Raw genomic sequence first — 16007 nt, 5'->3', positions numbered from 1 at the left:
CTGGGCGGTGAGGTGTTCTCAGCATCATGTCAGGAGGCTCACAGTGTCACTTCGTGCCATCATTGGTCGTGTTAGGTCCGATTGCTCCGTTAGGAAGTTTGTCAGTGTTTCCTCCTGTAAAGTTGCCTTTTTCTTGTCCACTTAATAAATGGAAACCTGACATTTCTAGTATCTGCAGTAACTATGGCTAGCTTTGTCAGTTTGTCCAAACTCCACTGTAGACTCCTACTCAGTGCTGTGGTGTTCACGGCAGTGTTTCACGTAGGCCAGCCGCTCTGGCTTAGTCCCGGGCTTAAGTGTCTGCTGTGCTTAAAGCCAGCTGGGGAGACTAGGGTTCAAAGCCTGAAAGACGGTAGCTCTTGAGTAGAATCATGAGTGAGACTCTTATAAGGCAGTGCAGTTAGAAATATCATTTTTATTCTGGTTAAAAAAAAAAACATAAAATTTACCATCTGAACTAGTTTTAACAGTACAGTTTAGTAATACTAACTTGATCCAGTTTGTAGCAAATTTCTAGAACTTTGCAACTTGCAATTTCACTGTGGAAAATTAACATTCAGTGCCCCTTACACACCCATTACTCCTCCTATGAAAGAGTATTTCTTTTTCTTTCCTGCGATTTTATCATTATTAGTACTTAAAGGTTGATTGATTGGAGAGAGAGATAGAGACCACAACCCTGAGATCATGAGCTGAACTGAAATCAAGAGTCAAACGCTCAACTGAATGAGCCACCCAGGGCTTTCCTAAGATTTTATTATTTTTTAGCAATCTCTACACCCTTCGTGGGGCTCAAACTCAAAACCCTGAGATCAAGAGTCAGACGCTCCACCAACTGAGCCAGCCAGGTGCCCCAAGAAAGAGTATTTCTTTTTTTTTTTTTTTTTTTATTTGATAGACAAAGATCACAAGTAGGCAGAGAGGCAGGCAGAGAGAGAGAGGAAGGGAAGCAGGCTCCCTACTGAGTAGAGAGCCCGATGTGGGACTCTATCCCAGGACCCCGGGATCATGACCTGAGCCGAAGGCAGAGGCTTCAACCCACTGAGCCACCCAGGCGCCCCAAGAAAGAGTATTTCTGATTTGAGTCTTCGACAAAGGCAGAATACAGTTTTCTTATTTTTGTATTTGTGCCTAGCTCTGAGTGCAAAAATAAAGCAGTTATATTATCATCTGCAAGTGCTAATACCTTAAATTCTAAGGTGGGGAAAATATATAAATAGAATTGAGGTATGTCAGTGTGTATCACTAGTTCTTAGAAGGTCATTGATTGAGGAAATACTTCAGCACCTTTTGTGTACAAAGGAGGGAGGCAGAGTGGTTGGCATTTCAGTCACTAGTGTGAGTGATTAGAAGAACAATGTGTACAAAAAGGAAAAAATAGGATGTATCAAGCAAAGCATGCCGGTCTGGGGGTTCTTAAAGGCTTCTCCGAGGAAGCTGAGATGTTAAGGATAATAGCGATGAACAGATCACGTAATGATAGATTATTCCAGGTAGGCCCTGAGGTGACTGAACTCAGTGAGTGCGGGGACCTGGAAGAACACTGAGACTGTAGAAGAGATAAGGTGTCGAAAGGCTGTCAAGGAATGCAGAAGGCACTTTACATACCCTTGTTAAGGATTTTGGATTTCTCTGTGAGTGGTGAGAAGGAATTAAAGCAGTTCAGTTATGTAGGACAGTGATGGAAAGAGATTTTTTATTTTGAAAAGATAACTGTAGCTACAATGTGAAGAATGAATGAAAGAAGAGTGAGAATGGGTTCTGGTGGTCCAGGGAGGGGCCTGTTGTAATATCCAGATGAGATGGCATTGGGATTAAGGAGGTGGGAGGGTAGGTCATAACTGGAGCATGGATAGAGCACAGCTGGGGGGAGGGCATTGCCTGGTGTGGGGAGCGTGGATACGGCACAGCTGGGGGGTTGTCTGGTAGGGGAGTGTAGATAGGGCACAGCTGGGAGTTGCCTGGTGATCAGAGCATGGATGGGGCACTGATTGGGGGAGTTCCTGGGGGCACAGCTGGGGAGTGCTTGGTGGTTGGAGTGTGGATGGGGCACAACTGCGATAATCTGAGACATTTAGCAAGTAGAGCCAGTATGTTGCATTTCTTGGCAGAAGGAATGCGTGGAAGGTGGGGGCTGTGATGGAGCAGGAGGGAATATTCCCAGGTTGCTGTGGTTTTCTCTGAGGGGTAAGAAGTAGTGGAGGTGTTAGAGGAGGATTTGGGGAGAGCTGGAGCTGATTCGGGCAGCTGGGCTGGATGTGCTTGCAGGCTGTTCAAGTGGAGATGTCAGCTTGGCAACTGGATGAGTCAGGAGCTCTAAGGAGGTACAAATTGGGGAATTATCAGCATACTGAAGGCAGCTGAAGTTCTGTGAGTAGAGCAGATTAGCTGGAGTGCGAGAACCAGAGGTCGGAGGTCCGGGGGCAGGGTTAGGATCCAGAGGAAGCCGCTGGATTGCTGGAGAGAGGAGAATGTGCGTCATGGGAGTGAGGGGACGTGAGTGTTCCCTGCAGGAGGGACTAATGAGAGCTCAGGAGGGCAGGGCTGGAGCACCGTTGTTAGAGTTGAGCACCTAGCTCAAATGAGCTATCTGAGAGCTCATGAATAGGCTGATCAGGCAGCATCCTGGTTGAGTGGTTAAGTGAGTGGTGGAAAGAGAAGGAATAAGTGAGCAGACTTTCATGATTCCGCAAAGGGAGGTGTGGACATGAAGGGGGAGAGGGAGGTAGTGGCCGTGCAAGGGGTATTGGGGTGTTGGGGGTGGGATAGGAGAAACCAGAGTACCTTGGAATGCTTTGGAAAGGAGCAAGTAGGAGGAATGGGGAATGGGAGCCCAGGGAGGTGCTGGCTGCAGTGCAAGGGCTCTTCCAGTGGAGCAGTTGCAGAGGGAAGGGGGGTGCAGGCCACGGAGCTTGTCGCTGTGGTACTTGGAAAACGGTGTTTTCTCCATGAATCCAGCAGTGAGATCATCTGATGAAAGTCAGGCAGGTGACCTGTAGAGGCTAAAGGAGGGTGAAGGCCTGCAGTTATGTTCTTGGATGATTTGAAATGAGCCAGCTAGGATAATGGGATTTTTTGGTGGTGTTTAGGATTGGGGTGTAGAATGGTACCTAAGCCTCATCTTGGAGTTTTTTCCTCCCCAGGAGTGCTCCCCAGGCTAGGAGGGAGCCGAGATTTAGAATTTAAGAAAGGAAATAGAGGCCCTGGGGTCTAAGCTGTAGAAAGAGGAGCACCTGCTGAGGAGGGGCGAGCTCAGGGATCTGTCAAGGTCCAGAGCAGATTTGGGGGAAACGGGGGACTGAGTGCGAGGGCCTCGAGCATGTGATCTCAGAGGTTGAGACAGCTCTGCTGTGCGTTCCTGTACCTTTCCCTAGAGAGCTGACGTTTTCTAGCTTTCGTTGTTTACTTGTAATAAAGGAAAAATGGTAACAGTGCCTCGTTTTATTTATAAGACGGTAGGGGACCTTAACTTTGAAAGGCTTCTTGTAAGGACTGCATTAACGTACCTAGCACAGCCTCCAACATGTAGGAATCCTAAGGTAGCTGTTGATGTTTTCCTGGACTTTAAAAGCATTTTGTTACAGAAAATTCCAGTGTACACGAAACAGTCTGGTAGAACTGTTCAGTTTCTGTTGCTGCAGAACAAACCACTGCAAAATTTCATGGCTTTCAACAATAGTCATTTTATTGTCTCTCACAAGTCCCATGGGTAAAGAATTTAGGTTCTGTCGCAGGATGTTGTGTGGTTGCAGAGACGGTAGCTGGAACTCCGAGCCTCAGGGTTGAGCTTATTAGTGCACCTGCTACCTGTCTTTGTGTCTGTCCCCTCTTCCCCGTCTGTGTGGCACCCATCATGGGACCCTGTGGGCTTCCTTGGAGCCAGGAGGACTCCTGGGGTGGTAGGATTCTTGCTGGGCAGTTCCTCAGCCTCCGTTCCACTGCCCTGTGCTGTTGAACAGCCACAGGGCTAAGCCCAGACTCGGGGAGAGGGGCCAGAGTGCCCACCTCCCAGTGAGAGGAGGCTCAAGAACTTAACAGACATTCTTTAAAACTCTCAGGACAGTGAACCCTATGTCTTGTCATGTTATGATCATTTCAGTCTTGTTCTATCTAGCCCCCACTTTTTTTCCTGGAGCGTTTTAAAAGCAAAATCCAGGCAGTGTGTCGTTCCATCTGTAAATACTTCAGTGTCTCATGGATAAAGACTTTTTATTTAACTTCCATGCAGTGGTGTTATAAACATCACAAATAATTCTTTAATGTACCTGATATCCAAACCATAGCCACAGGTTTGAAGTGTGTAATTGCGTTACAAATTCTGAGTATAATTGTATTTAGCATTTTCATTTCTCCTCTGTATAAATATTATTCCCTGCTAACCTAAGTCCTGTATCAGGATCATACAACCTTTCTTTACCATTTTAACTTTTCTGGAATTCATAATTGTATTTTTTTCATTTGCTAACCCTCTTGCAACTTTTTCACATTCTCTGTTTCCTCCAGGCATCTCTGTATGTGTGCCTGTGTGTTTCGGTCTGTCCTGTGCCTTATATCACAGGGAGAGGCAGTGAGACACATGGGTAAAGTCCAAGCAACTGTACCTGCTGTGTTGGGAGTCCTGACCTGTGATGGATTAGTATCATTTCCTGTGGGTGCTTTGCTCGAGTGGCAGACTGGGGCCGACCATTCTGTTCTAAGAGTGAGGCTGATGGGACACCTCTGATGGGAGGTTTTTTGTTTGTTTGTTTTTAAAATTTTATTTATTTATTTGAGAGAGAATGAGAGAGAGAGCCAGAATGAGACAGGAGAGGATCAGAGGGAGAAGCAGACTCCCTGCGAAGCAAGGAGCCCGATACAGGACTTGATCCTGGGACTCTAGGATCATGACCTGAGCCGAAGGCAGTTGCCCAACCAACTGAGCCACCCAGGTGCCCAAGTGGTAGCAGTTTTGTTGAAGCCCGAGTATCACTATAAAGCAGTCAGGTGATACTAGTTGTCATTTCAGCTAGATAATGCCACATGTCCACTTCCCTAGATGCTTTTTTGTTGAGGCGCTTCAGGTTTTTTCAGAAACAGACATTGAGGCAGCACCGTGGGCTGCAGGTCTTGCGGTTGTAGTTGTTGGACTCCTGACACGAGCAGGGGAAGGAGTGAGGGATCGCACACCCCATTTTCCTGGTGGATGGGGCTTGTGGTCGTCCACACACCCAGATCTCTCCTCTCCTGCTTCAGGCTCGGTGGAGAGCACACTCTGGGGATTCCTGCTGGCTGCAGGCATGCACATGGTATGGGGTCTTAGTGCTTCTCACGTGGGCTGTCCAGAACTTGCTGGTTTGGTTCTCCGCTATGGCCCCCGTTTCTGCCGCCCAGCCCTTGGGTGCCTCCATTTCCTGCTTTCTGGGGCTTGCCAGACAAATCTCTTCCCTTCTCATTAGTGCACCTTTCTGAGGAAGGTCAATCTGACTTTGTCCCCTCTCCTAGGTCATTTATCATCCACTTCATTTATCATTTATCATCCACTTCATTTATCATTTATCTGTCCACTTCATTTCTTCATAAGTGGCTGTTCACTTGGCCTGTGCTGATAAAAATAAATGACTGAATAAAGAAATAAAAGGCAAGCCTCTGGTGCAGAATTCCAGATGATTTATTAGGATGTACTGAGAAGGAGTGGAGTCTGACTCCCTGCACCTCAAACGGGAGCTGGGCATAGTACAGTGTGGAAGAGGGAAGGGCTAACCTCACGGCAGAGACCCTGCCAGACAGCATCCAGCCTGCTCAGGGTTCACATCCCAGTGGGGAGGGGTGTGGATGACACTCCACCTCTGTGCTCTTCTTCCCGACAATACATTAACTTAGTCTGATCACCATAAAAATATCAGACTAATCCCGCCAAGGGGTCCTCTACAAAATTCTGGGCCAGTAATCCTCAACATTACCAGTAGTAGTAGGATAGCAGTGTGAGGTGTAGTGAACTCTGTACTATCTTTGCAATAATTTGGTACATCTAAAACTTCAAAAATAACAGGTGAATTTTTAAAAAATGAGTTAAAATTCATCCTATTTATAGGCAAATAATGACATTAAACCTGGATCATTTATTCCGGAAACCCCTAATATTTTAATCTTTTCTGGGGGTTTATCGCCCTTAAGGCATCAGCTAGAGCTGATGCAGAAACCCGTGTCGGGGTGCCTTTCTCAGGTAGTAAGACGTTTACACATCAGAACCCTCTAAACACCCATCCCTTTGGTGTCCTAGCGGTATAAAGACCTCTCTCTACATGGAGCCCCGCTGGAGCCTGGAGACTAACGTTGATGGCTTTTGAAAGACCTCATACAAATAAAGACTGAACTTCTTGTTTCCCGTTCTGTGGCTCCCTTCCAGAATGGGCCGGGGTCTGGGTGGTAAGGGTCCATACAGCCTCCTGGTTCCGTGGACTATGGATTTCATGCTTCCGGATCTTGTTATTTTTCCAGGCGGAGGACTGTTGCTGCCGTAGTCACTCTGCCATCTTGAAACTGGAAATCTCTTCCTTGGTCTTTTCTCCTCCTCTGGAGTTTCCAGAGTGTGGTGACTGGAAATATCTACATTTTTTTCAGAAATAATAAGTTGTAACTGAGAAAAGGATGATACTTATTTTATGTTAGCAGTTTCTTCTGACATTCTGAGTATCTTAGTGTTCTCATGAAAATGGTTTTATAGTGGAAGCTTTTTTTGCTTTCCGTTGTGTAGAGTGTCTGAGTGATTTTTCATTGGTCAGTAATGTTTATCGGCTGCTTTTCTGTTCACTTACATGACCTCAGGGGACTTTGCTGGAACTTACTCTCCATCAATGCTCCTCTGCCCCACAACTTTGGAAATTCCAGACTGTATTTCCCTGTCCAAGTTCATCCATAATGTCACAATATGTGAATCGTAATAACTAACACTTGGGCGCTTACTGTAGCTCAGACGTTGTTCGGAGGGTTCAGCAGATGTTCACGCTGACCCCCCTGCGAGCGAGTGCTGCTATGATCCATAGCTAACAAGTGACAAAACCCAAGTGCACAGGGCAGCAACGGGCCCAGGCAGGGAGCGGCAGGGCCGGCTGCAGAACTCCCGGCTGGCTTGTTTCTTCACAAGCTCTTACCACAAACTGTCTGGGGTCCTCTTTTGATGGCCATTACCTGGAGACCCACATTCTCTGGCCCTACCTGGTGGTGCTTCCAGCGAGCGGGCTTTCTCTCCCATGTAGTACGGTCAAGTTGGGGAAGTAACTGTCCTAACATGAAGCTAGGGGTTAAGGTGGGCAGCAGCCTAGCTTTTTGTGACAAATAGAACTGATGGTTTACTTGAGTTTGGTGGCTCTTATTTCTGGAAGATGTCCATTTAATCTACTCTCAAAGCAGAATTTACTTCAAATAAACAGTAAGTTGTTTTATTTTGTTTTTTAAGAATTTTATTTACTTATTTGACAGAGAGAGACAGTGAGAGAGGGAACATAAGCTGAGGGAGTGGGAGAGGGAGAAGCAGGCTTCCCACTGAGCGGGGATCCCGAAGTGGGGCTTAATTCCAGGACCCTGGGATCATGACCTGAGCTGAAGGCAGATGCTTAACGACTAAGTCACCCAGGTGCCCCAGTAGTGACTTGTTTTGACTGGTGAGTCAGGAATCCGAATTTTTTAAAAAAATAATTTAGTTATTCATTTGACAGAGAGATCATAAGTAGGCAAAACAGCAGGCAGAGAGAGGTTCCCTCTCTGAGCAGAGAGCCTGTTGCAGGGCCCAATCCCAGCACCCCAAGATCATCACATTAGCCGAAGGCAGAGGCACAACCCACTGAGCCACCCAGGTGCCCCAGGAATCTGAATTTCTTTTTGCCCCTGTCTTCCCTACAGAATACTTCGAACTTTGTGCAGAAAACTTAGACTTCCGGAAAGTTTCCCTTTTTGTCATTTAGCACACCTGACGCCAGGCTTCGTTGGTGCTGACCTGATGGCACTCTGCCGAGAAGCGGCCATGGGCGCGGTCAGCAGGGTCCTGATGGCATGGCAGGAACAGCAGACCATGGATCCCAAGACTGCAGTTTCGCCCCCTGGACGAGGCCGGGAATACCCAATGGGAGCCGAGCCCACTCCTGAACCACCGGCGTGTTCTGTGCAGGTACCTTCCCCTATCCTGATGTCAGCCATGCAGCAGGCATCAGTGGATTTGAGGTGTATGATTTTTGGTTTTATTGGCATTTTATCCACTGCATGATGATCAGTTACATCCAGAATGCCTCTGGTTTCCAAAGTACAAGTTATTTTACGTTTTTAGCCGATCCTGAGTGAAATCCTTTTACAACATGGATTATAAAATTGTGGAGCAGGGGTTGGCAAACCATGGGCTGCCCGCCTGCTGCCTCTTCTTGGGACATAGCTATGTTCCCATGTTTCCCACATCACCTCCCTGCTGTCCCACTTCACAGCGTGGTTCACACTGGAGGCTCCCAAAGCCTATAGTGTTGACCCTGCAAGTCTATCTAGAGAAAGTTCTCCAGCTGTTGTAAGAGCACCAGACATTTAGTTCTGTTTCCTGGTTACTGTCTGCTCACATGGACTGGCATAGTCTACGGTGAGCTTGCTGCACGTGGCTCTGGAGGATGGTCCTGCTCTAGTTGGGAGCTCTATGATTCGTGAAGACTCAGCACAACATTTATGTAGCACTTGATGGTTTGCACAGAGGCATCATGGCTTCATGATCAGAGGAGCTGAGCCTCTGCTCTCCATGCAGCCTCTGCTCTCTAGAGCAGACATCCTGGTATGTGGCTGCAGATGTCTTTTCCCTCCTTACTCATTTGGAACCACAGATATATCTGTTAAAATTCACAGCAAGCACAGTCCTTATATAATGCTGTACATAAGTTAGAATTTTGTGAATTGAATTACTCAGTTACTCTTCACCCATCCTTTCATTTCTTTACAAAGCAAGAAGTCTGGGGTGCCTGGGTGGCTCAGTGGGTTAAAGCCTCTGTCTTCGGCTCAGGTCATGATCTCAGGGTCCTGGGATCGAGCCCCGCATTGGGCTCGCTGCTCAGCGGGGAGCCTGCTTCCTCCTCTCTCTCTGCCTGCCTCTCTGCCTCCTTGTGATCTCGCTCTCTCTCTCTCAAATAATAAATAAAATCTTTAAAAAAAAAAAAAAAAAAAAACAAAGCAAGAAGTCTGCCTTTGAAGCTCAAGGCTTGGTGTAGTCCCAGGATGCCAGCTCTCTGTGTAGGGGCAAGCCTCCGGGGAGCCATACTGTGAATGACACTCTTACTGGTGTAATTTTGGTTTAATTTCATCAAAATTCACCTGCTGTTCAATTCTTTATAAGTGAAACATGGGAATTGGTAGTTGTAGAAATGAACACGGTCATCTGCTAGTGTAGCGTCGCCTACAGACACCATCCTCCTGTGTTCCATTCCAGTCAGTGGACCTGCCCCTGGCCAAGTTGCATGAGCCCTGGAGACCAAAATAAACCACTGTGTCAATGGGGAAAATTGTTTAAACACAGGAAAGCTCTTACAGCTTAAAGAAATACTGCAGTAACAATTCTTAAAAGTACAAAATAACTTTTTCAACAGACTTCATGTTTGTTCATCTTCCCCCTCAATCGCTCCCTGTTAGGATGAGTTGAAGTGGCTTCTGGAGCTGCTAAGAAGCCAAGACCCCCTGTCCGAGGAGCAGCTGCAGGGACTGTGCATCGAGTGGGATGATTTCACTGCTGCGCTCGCCTCAGTCCAGCCCTCTGCCAAAAGGGAAGGCTTTGTCACCGTCCCCAATGTGACTTGGGCAGATATTGGTGCCCTGGAAGATATCCGGGAGGAGCTCACCATGGCAATACTGGTAGGTGTGTCTGCGGCTGAGTGCCCAGCATGTGCACTAGGCTGTGTGTCAAAACAGGCTCGGCTGTAACTTTCTCCTGTGGGTCCTGTTGGATTCTAATTAAGCCTCCAACAGCTGTTTCTCATTCTTATGAGATCTGTTTTAGACCCATTCTCATGGTTGTGCTTGAATTCTTGGCAGTGAACATTAAAAAAAAAAAAAGGTTTCAACCAAGAGCCGACTATTTGAGAAATATTTTCTCAACTCGCTCACACTCCTATGGGTCAAAGCAGTTTAGTGCCTGTGAAACTTTAAATTAATATTTTTTAAAATTTTATTTATTTATTTGACAGAGAGAGAGAAAGAGGGAACCCAAGCAGGGGGGAGTGGGAGAGGGAGAAGCAGGCTTCCCACTGAGCAGAGAGCCTGATGTGGGGCTCAATCCCAGGACCCCGGGTTCATGACCTGAACCGAAGGCAGATACTTAACAACTGAGCCATGCAGGCGCCCCTTGGATTAATTTTCTTTACGCTTACTTTTCCACTTTCCTGAGCGTTCTGTGGTTCATTAATGAAGGATGATCCACTTCGAGGTGTGGAGTTTCTGAAAGCAAAGAGCAGGGTATAGCATGTGTCTCTGGCTCCTGACCACGCAGGGCACTCCTGCTTCTGAGCCTCACAGAATGGCTCCACCTGATGCTTTATAACCTGGGAATTTAGGTAGCGTAAAAAAACTCTTGATTTTAAGATGCTGAAGTATTGTATCATTATGCTTAAAATGTTTGAATTCCCCAAGAGCAGGGATTCCTGTAATAATCACATGTGCCCCACACTCCTCTTGGCAGCATGCATCGAGATCATTCGGGCACACAGTATAGGACGGACATTTGTAACAACACACGTGGCTATTGTCTTCACAGGCACCGGTGCGCAACCCTGATCAGTTCCGAGCTCTTGGATTGGAGACTCCCGCTGGGGTCCTCCTGGCTGGCCCCCCCGGCTGTGGGAAAACGCTGCTGGCAAAGGTATGGGGTGAGCGCAGGGGTGAGCGTAGCTGCCCGTGTTTTCCTTCTTACAATGGGGAGGAGAGTAGGAATTTAACTTCTGTCTTACAGCAAGTGGGTTTTACATAGTCTCTATTACAGACTCTTTCTAGCAAGACTGGCCTTTTCTTCAGGAAGGTTTCCCAATTTTATTTTAATTACAAAAAAATGCATCATTGAGAATTTGCACAAGAAAAAGATTTTTACATTTTTAACAGCAATTTACCATATTTTCTGTTATTCTGGCTTTTTAGTGAGCACTGTCACGTAACTGTGGTTTGTAGCTGACCTTGTTTCCTGCTTTTGTGTAGTTCTTTATAAGTATTTTCTTCTGTGTTTCTTAATAATTGTTATTTTAAAAAAAACCCTTTCCTTGCAATAGAAAATATACAGAAGCCAAAGGGGTCACACTACTTAGAATCCTCTCATGGCGGCTAACTGGTTCATTCTGTGTTCAGTCCTTCTAGACATCTCTATACAGGCACATCCCAATGATATGTGTGCATAACTTTGCACGTGTTTTGACAAGTATAAGGTTTTTAATGATGCTTTCCCAGCATAGCAATATGTCTTGAACATGTCAACATATATACACCTCAGTAGTTTAACATCTGTCTAGTATCCTGTCATGAAGATACTCTGTAACTTACAGAAATGATGCCCCATTGAAACAACACTATGTCTAATAGTCCTGTACTTAGATTTTTTGTATCTTAACTGATTGTTTTATTAAAATGCATTCCTGAATAATTTTTCAATAAAAGGAATGCATGTTTCTAAAACTTTTGACCCATTACCACTTGATCAGAGTGAACCATTACCAGATTACATCTGCTCCATCACCAAAGTGCCTTCAAGATGCTTTGTGCAGATTCAACCCTGGCAGTGTGGGTATTGTCCCGCACACCCCAAGTTAGCAAGAACCAATGATGCTTTCAATGTCTGATGGTCGGGGAGGCAAAAATGGTATCGTACACTTTCTAATTCACATTTTAAAAATTACCAGTGGGCTTATCAAACTATGTATTTATTGGCTATTTTTCTTAATGAAACTGTTCATATCCTTTGCCTGTTTTTCCATTGACATGTGTGTGGTTCTATAATGATTCTTCAAATATTAAAATGGTTTTTTATTTATTTTATTTATTTTTTTTCATTTTTATGTGGGCAAATTTCTCAGTTTGTGTCTTTTTTTTTTCCTTTGGAGTCATGCAAATTAGACCCCTCTTCCTTATCTGTAAGTTATGTGGGCTGTCATTTTTAATGTCTGTATAATGTTTCATCTTTTACTTAGCCCTCATCAGCTTTTTAAATTATTCAAATTACTTATAAACAGAATGAAAACTAATAGCATTTTTAGTAGATGCCACAGCAGCTAATATGTGACTGCTCCATAAATATCCACTAGCAACAGTAAATACCAAATATCCATATATCAAATAGCACACGTGAAGTTTTCCAAACTTACTGTTGCTGATACGACTACATTTCCTTGCTCTGTGCTTCCTGCACTCTTCCAGGCCCTGGCTGTGCAGGGTCAGAGGGCACCATGGGGGGCGGGGGCAGCAGTTTCCTGGGGGCATCATTCTAAAAGGACAGAGCAGGAAAGAAGGGCCTGCCTATGAATATGTAAATTCATCAGGCAGATGCAGGTCCTGGGCCTGGATGCCTTGCCCACCGAGTTTGTTTACTTACTTACATTTGCCTTTGAGTAGCCCTTCCTTGGCAGAAACTAGACAGTGTGGGTTATTTGAAATCCGTAGACCGGATTTTCCTCTTTTCCCTATTCCTGCCTCCCCCGACTGCCAACAACTTGGTACCTGTCTGCACTCACATTCTGGCACCAGCACCTGATGAGGGGGAATCTGACCAAGAAAGCCGTGGGTGGCCTTCAGGCTCACTGGGTCCGTGAGCCCAGGTGGTATTTGTGCAGCTGTGTACTTTTTCCTGGGAGAGGGTTCACCACTTTCTTTAGATGCTCTGGGAGGTAAATGCCCGAAAATCTTGAAATGGTAGAAAATGTCCTTGAATGGCAGAAGGAAATGTTACTGTAGGAAAGTTGTGGAACTACTTATAAGTCAGAACCTGGCACCTTAGTATGGACCATAAATGAAGATTTGGGCTAATCTTGGTTGTTTTGTTTACTCACAGTCACAATAAGATAATACCATTTTTCTGAACACTGATGCAAAGAAAGTGTATGAGTAGCATAAGGTCAAGGCATATGATTGCCAGAGCCAAGACCTTGCACAGTGATGGCTGATGAGGAAACTGCAGAGAGAGGAGTGAGATCAACGAGCGTCTGGAGCTCTGGCCTGAAGCAGACAGCTCCTGACCATGTGCAGGAGGCTCAGTCTGTGAAGAAAAAGTAAATTGTGCTCACTGTGCTTCCCCTAGGAGACAAGATTGCCAACAACTTCAGGAACTCTTGGGGGGTGTTTGTGGTTAAATTTTGGAAGTCTGGCAGATAGAAGCTGAAAAGCTGATGCAGGGGCATCAGCCCTTGTTATATGTGGTCCCTGGTTCTCCTGTTTGTGTCATGTTGAATGAAAGCTGGGACAGAGACCAAGCGCTCCCTCCGAGGCAGAGCACACATGCGTTCGTGTGTTAGGCACCTACTTGGCCACTTCCTTACTCTGCCGGCCCCTGTTGGAGGCGAACCAGGCACTTCCTGTGGTGGCATTTACTGTCTGTCTGGGGAGACAGGCAGGAAACGGTAATAGAGTAACACTGGAGATGAAGCAAGGTTAGGCTGGAAATCAGCAGATGTGCTGATACATTGGCTAGGAGGTGGCTGTTTGAGGTAGTGATGTTTGGGGATGCTCTCAGTTGGCAGTGTTCTGAGGGATGGGCTGGCCATGTGAGGCAGCAGGGATAGAGGGGGAAGGCTCCTCCAGGCAGAGGGAACAGCAGTGGCAGAATCCCTGACGTGGGGAAGGGCTTGGTGAGTTCGAGATCCAGAGAAAGCCAGTGTCTGGACTGTGGAGAAGCTGTCCTGTGCCAAACTACAGGCTTGTGAGCTGTGGTTAATGTTTCATACTGTGCTCAAAGATGAATGCGAATCCTAGGGAAATGATAGGACTGACGTGCTGGGGGCACTGTGAAAATAGGTGGGAGGAAAGCAAGAGGGAGATGAAACTGGTCAGGGTCTTGGGTTTGGTTTCTTTGGATATCCAGACAGGAGATACGGTGGTCTGCGTGAGGGAGTATGTGGTGGAGAAGCAGAGAGCAGTGGACTCCTGCATTTTGGCATCAGAGCTGACAGGACTTGCAGGCAGATTGGATGACGTCACAAGACAGGGTCAAGGTGGGGGCCCCAGGGTTTGGGTTTAAAAGCTTTTGGAGTTGGAAGTGTGGGGTGTGGAGGGAGTTGGACAGATCCACACGTCCTGCTCTGTCAATGATGGATTTGAGATGTGTGTCCAATCGGGAGGGAGATGCCGAGCAGTCTGTTGGGTCTAGATCTGGAGCTCCAAGGTAAGGCTCTGAGGAGAGAAGAAGAGGGAGATCCCTTCCCTGGTCCTCGTGAAGCTCTGGGTGATTTGCTCAGGGTTCAGGTGACCTTCAGGTGAACGCTGTTGGATTCTGCCACATGTATAAGCACATGTGTCTCCTTTGTGCTTCTCTTTGGCTTTGAGCCATGAGGTTTAATCGTTATTAAAAATAACCAGGAAACACTGGCCTTTGACCCGGGCTGATACTGATGTTTTTGAATTTGGGGTCATGAGCTAATGATTTTTTTCACTGAGCAACAACGTGCTAGGATGTGGAGGTTATGGTCTTACTGGGATTCCAGGCTGAGGCTACGAGTGTGCAGATGTACGTGTGTGAGCAAGTTTACAGAAACAGAACACTGACATAGATGTTCCTGTTGTCTCCATCTGACTTGCAGTCTAAGTGATTTTTAGAAAGTGAATATTCCTTGATTTTTTTTTTTTAACCCGTTTCTCCTTTTCCCATATGTGAGTTGCGTCTAATAAGGAAAAAATGGCTGTGAGAGAAGGGAAGCAGCATAAGCTGCAAAAGTCCCTGCTCTGTCACGAATTGCTGTCACTTTCTGCTGTACTTGTCTGACTTGTGTCCTTTGGTTTTCTCTCCCTAGGCTGTTGCAAATGAGTCCGGACTGAACTTTATATCGGTCAAGGGACCTGAATTGCTCAACATGGTAAGTCATGTGGCGTCCGCCATGAGTATAGGTTGGGAGACTCGGGGCCACTCCAGTCACGGGCTGGCATGTCCTCAGTCCTGGGGATGGACGTGGCATTTGGGTAAAATCTCCACTGCGGGCGTGATGTTAGCTTTGCTCTACAGTACCGAATATGTGTAGCTGCTCTCCCAGTTAGGTCTCATCAGCTTGGCGTTTCCATGTTCTCACCTGCAAAATGGAAATAACATTCAAAGTGTATGATCCTTGCCGAGTGTTCATCACACACTGTACATACACAGTCATCCCTCAAGCAGCCTGGGTGTGAGCTGCGCAGGCCCATGTAAACATGCAGAGACTTCTCAGCAAATACAGTCCTCGCCATGTATTTTCCTCATATTTTCTTCTCTGATGCTAGTAACTTTATTGTCAGAAGTCCGCTTGTGATACACAGAACATAGAAAGTAGGTGTCAGTCGACTGTTTATGTTGTCGACTGTTAGGCTTCTGAAAGTCAACAAGCTATTGGTGGTTAAGTTTTGGGGGAGTCAAAAGTTACACATGGATTTTCGACAGCAGTGGGCAGGGGGGGTTAGTGCTCCTAACCCTTTGCACTGTTCAAGGGTCCACTGTATTATTCTTCAGCAACCCAGTGAGAGATGACTTACTGTTTCCTCTGATTCCTGATTTCCAAACAAGGAAACTGAAGTCTTCAGGCAGCGTGCACCTTGGCCAAAGTCCGAGAGCTGAGGGAGGAGAGCTGAGATTTGAGTCTTGATTACGTGACTCCTGGTCTGCTTGCCTTGCTCTAGTGTCCTGTGGCTCAAATGACTGAGGTGTTTTTTTTTCTTTAAAGTAGGCTCCACACCCAGCATGGAGCCCAACACGAGGCTTGAACTCATGACCATAAGATCATGACCTGAGCCAAGATCAAGAGTTAGACACTCAACTGACTGAGCCACCCCAGTACCCCCAGATGACTTAAGTTTTAATA

General features: G+C 46.3%; 1 protein-coding gene across 9 annotated transcripts in view; it reads left to right on the top strand.

The window, feature by feature from the left end:
* Positions 1-16007, top strand: part of NVL (nuclear VCP like) — a 96793-nt gene that overhangs the window by 24484 nt on the left and 56302 nt on the right. For all 9 annotated transcript variants that reach the window (XR_006603539.1, XM_013061159.2, XM_045069528.1 and 6 more), the window contains 4 exons: positions 7879-8143; positions 9631-9849; positions 10748-10852; positions 14973-15035. Coding sequence is in view for 8 of the 9 variants with exons in the window: in XM_013061159.2 (XP_012916613.1) it covers positions 7879-8143; positions 9631-9849; positions 10748-10852; positions 14973-15035 (652 nt within the window). In the remaining variant the exon portion in view is untranslated. The remainder of the gene's footprint in view (positions 1-7878; positions 8144-9630; positions 9850-10747; positions 10853-14972; positions 15036-16007) is intronic.

This window comes from Mustela putorius, unplaced genomic scaffold (genome assembly GCF_011764305.1).
Source record: "Mustela putorius furo isolate JIRA1106 unplaced genomic scaffold, ASM1176430v1.1 tig00003942_pilon_pilon_pilon, whole genome shotgun sequence".
NCBI classification, from domain to species: Eukaryota; Metazoa; Chordata; class Mammalia; order Carnivora; family Mustelidae; genus Mustela; species Mustela putorius.
This window is presented reverse-complemented; position numbering and strand designations above follow the sequence as displayed.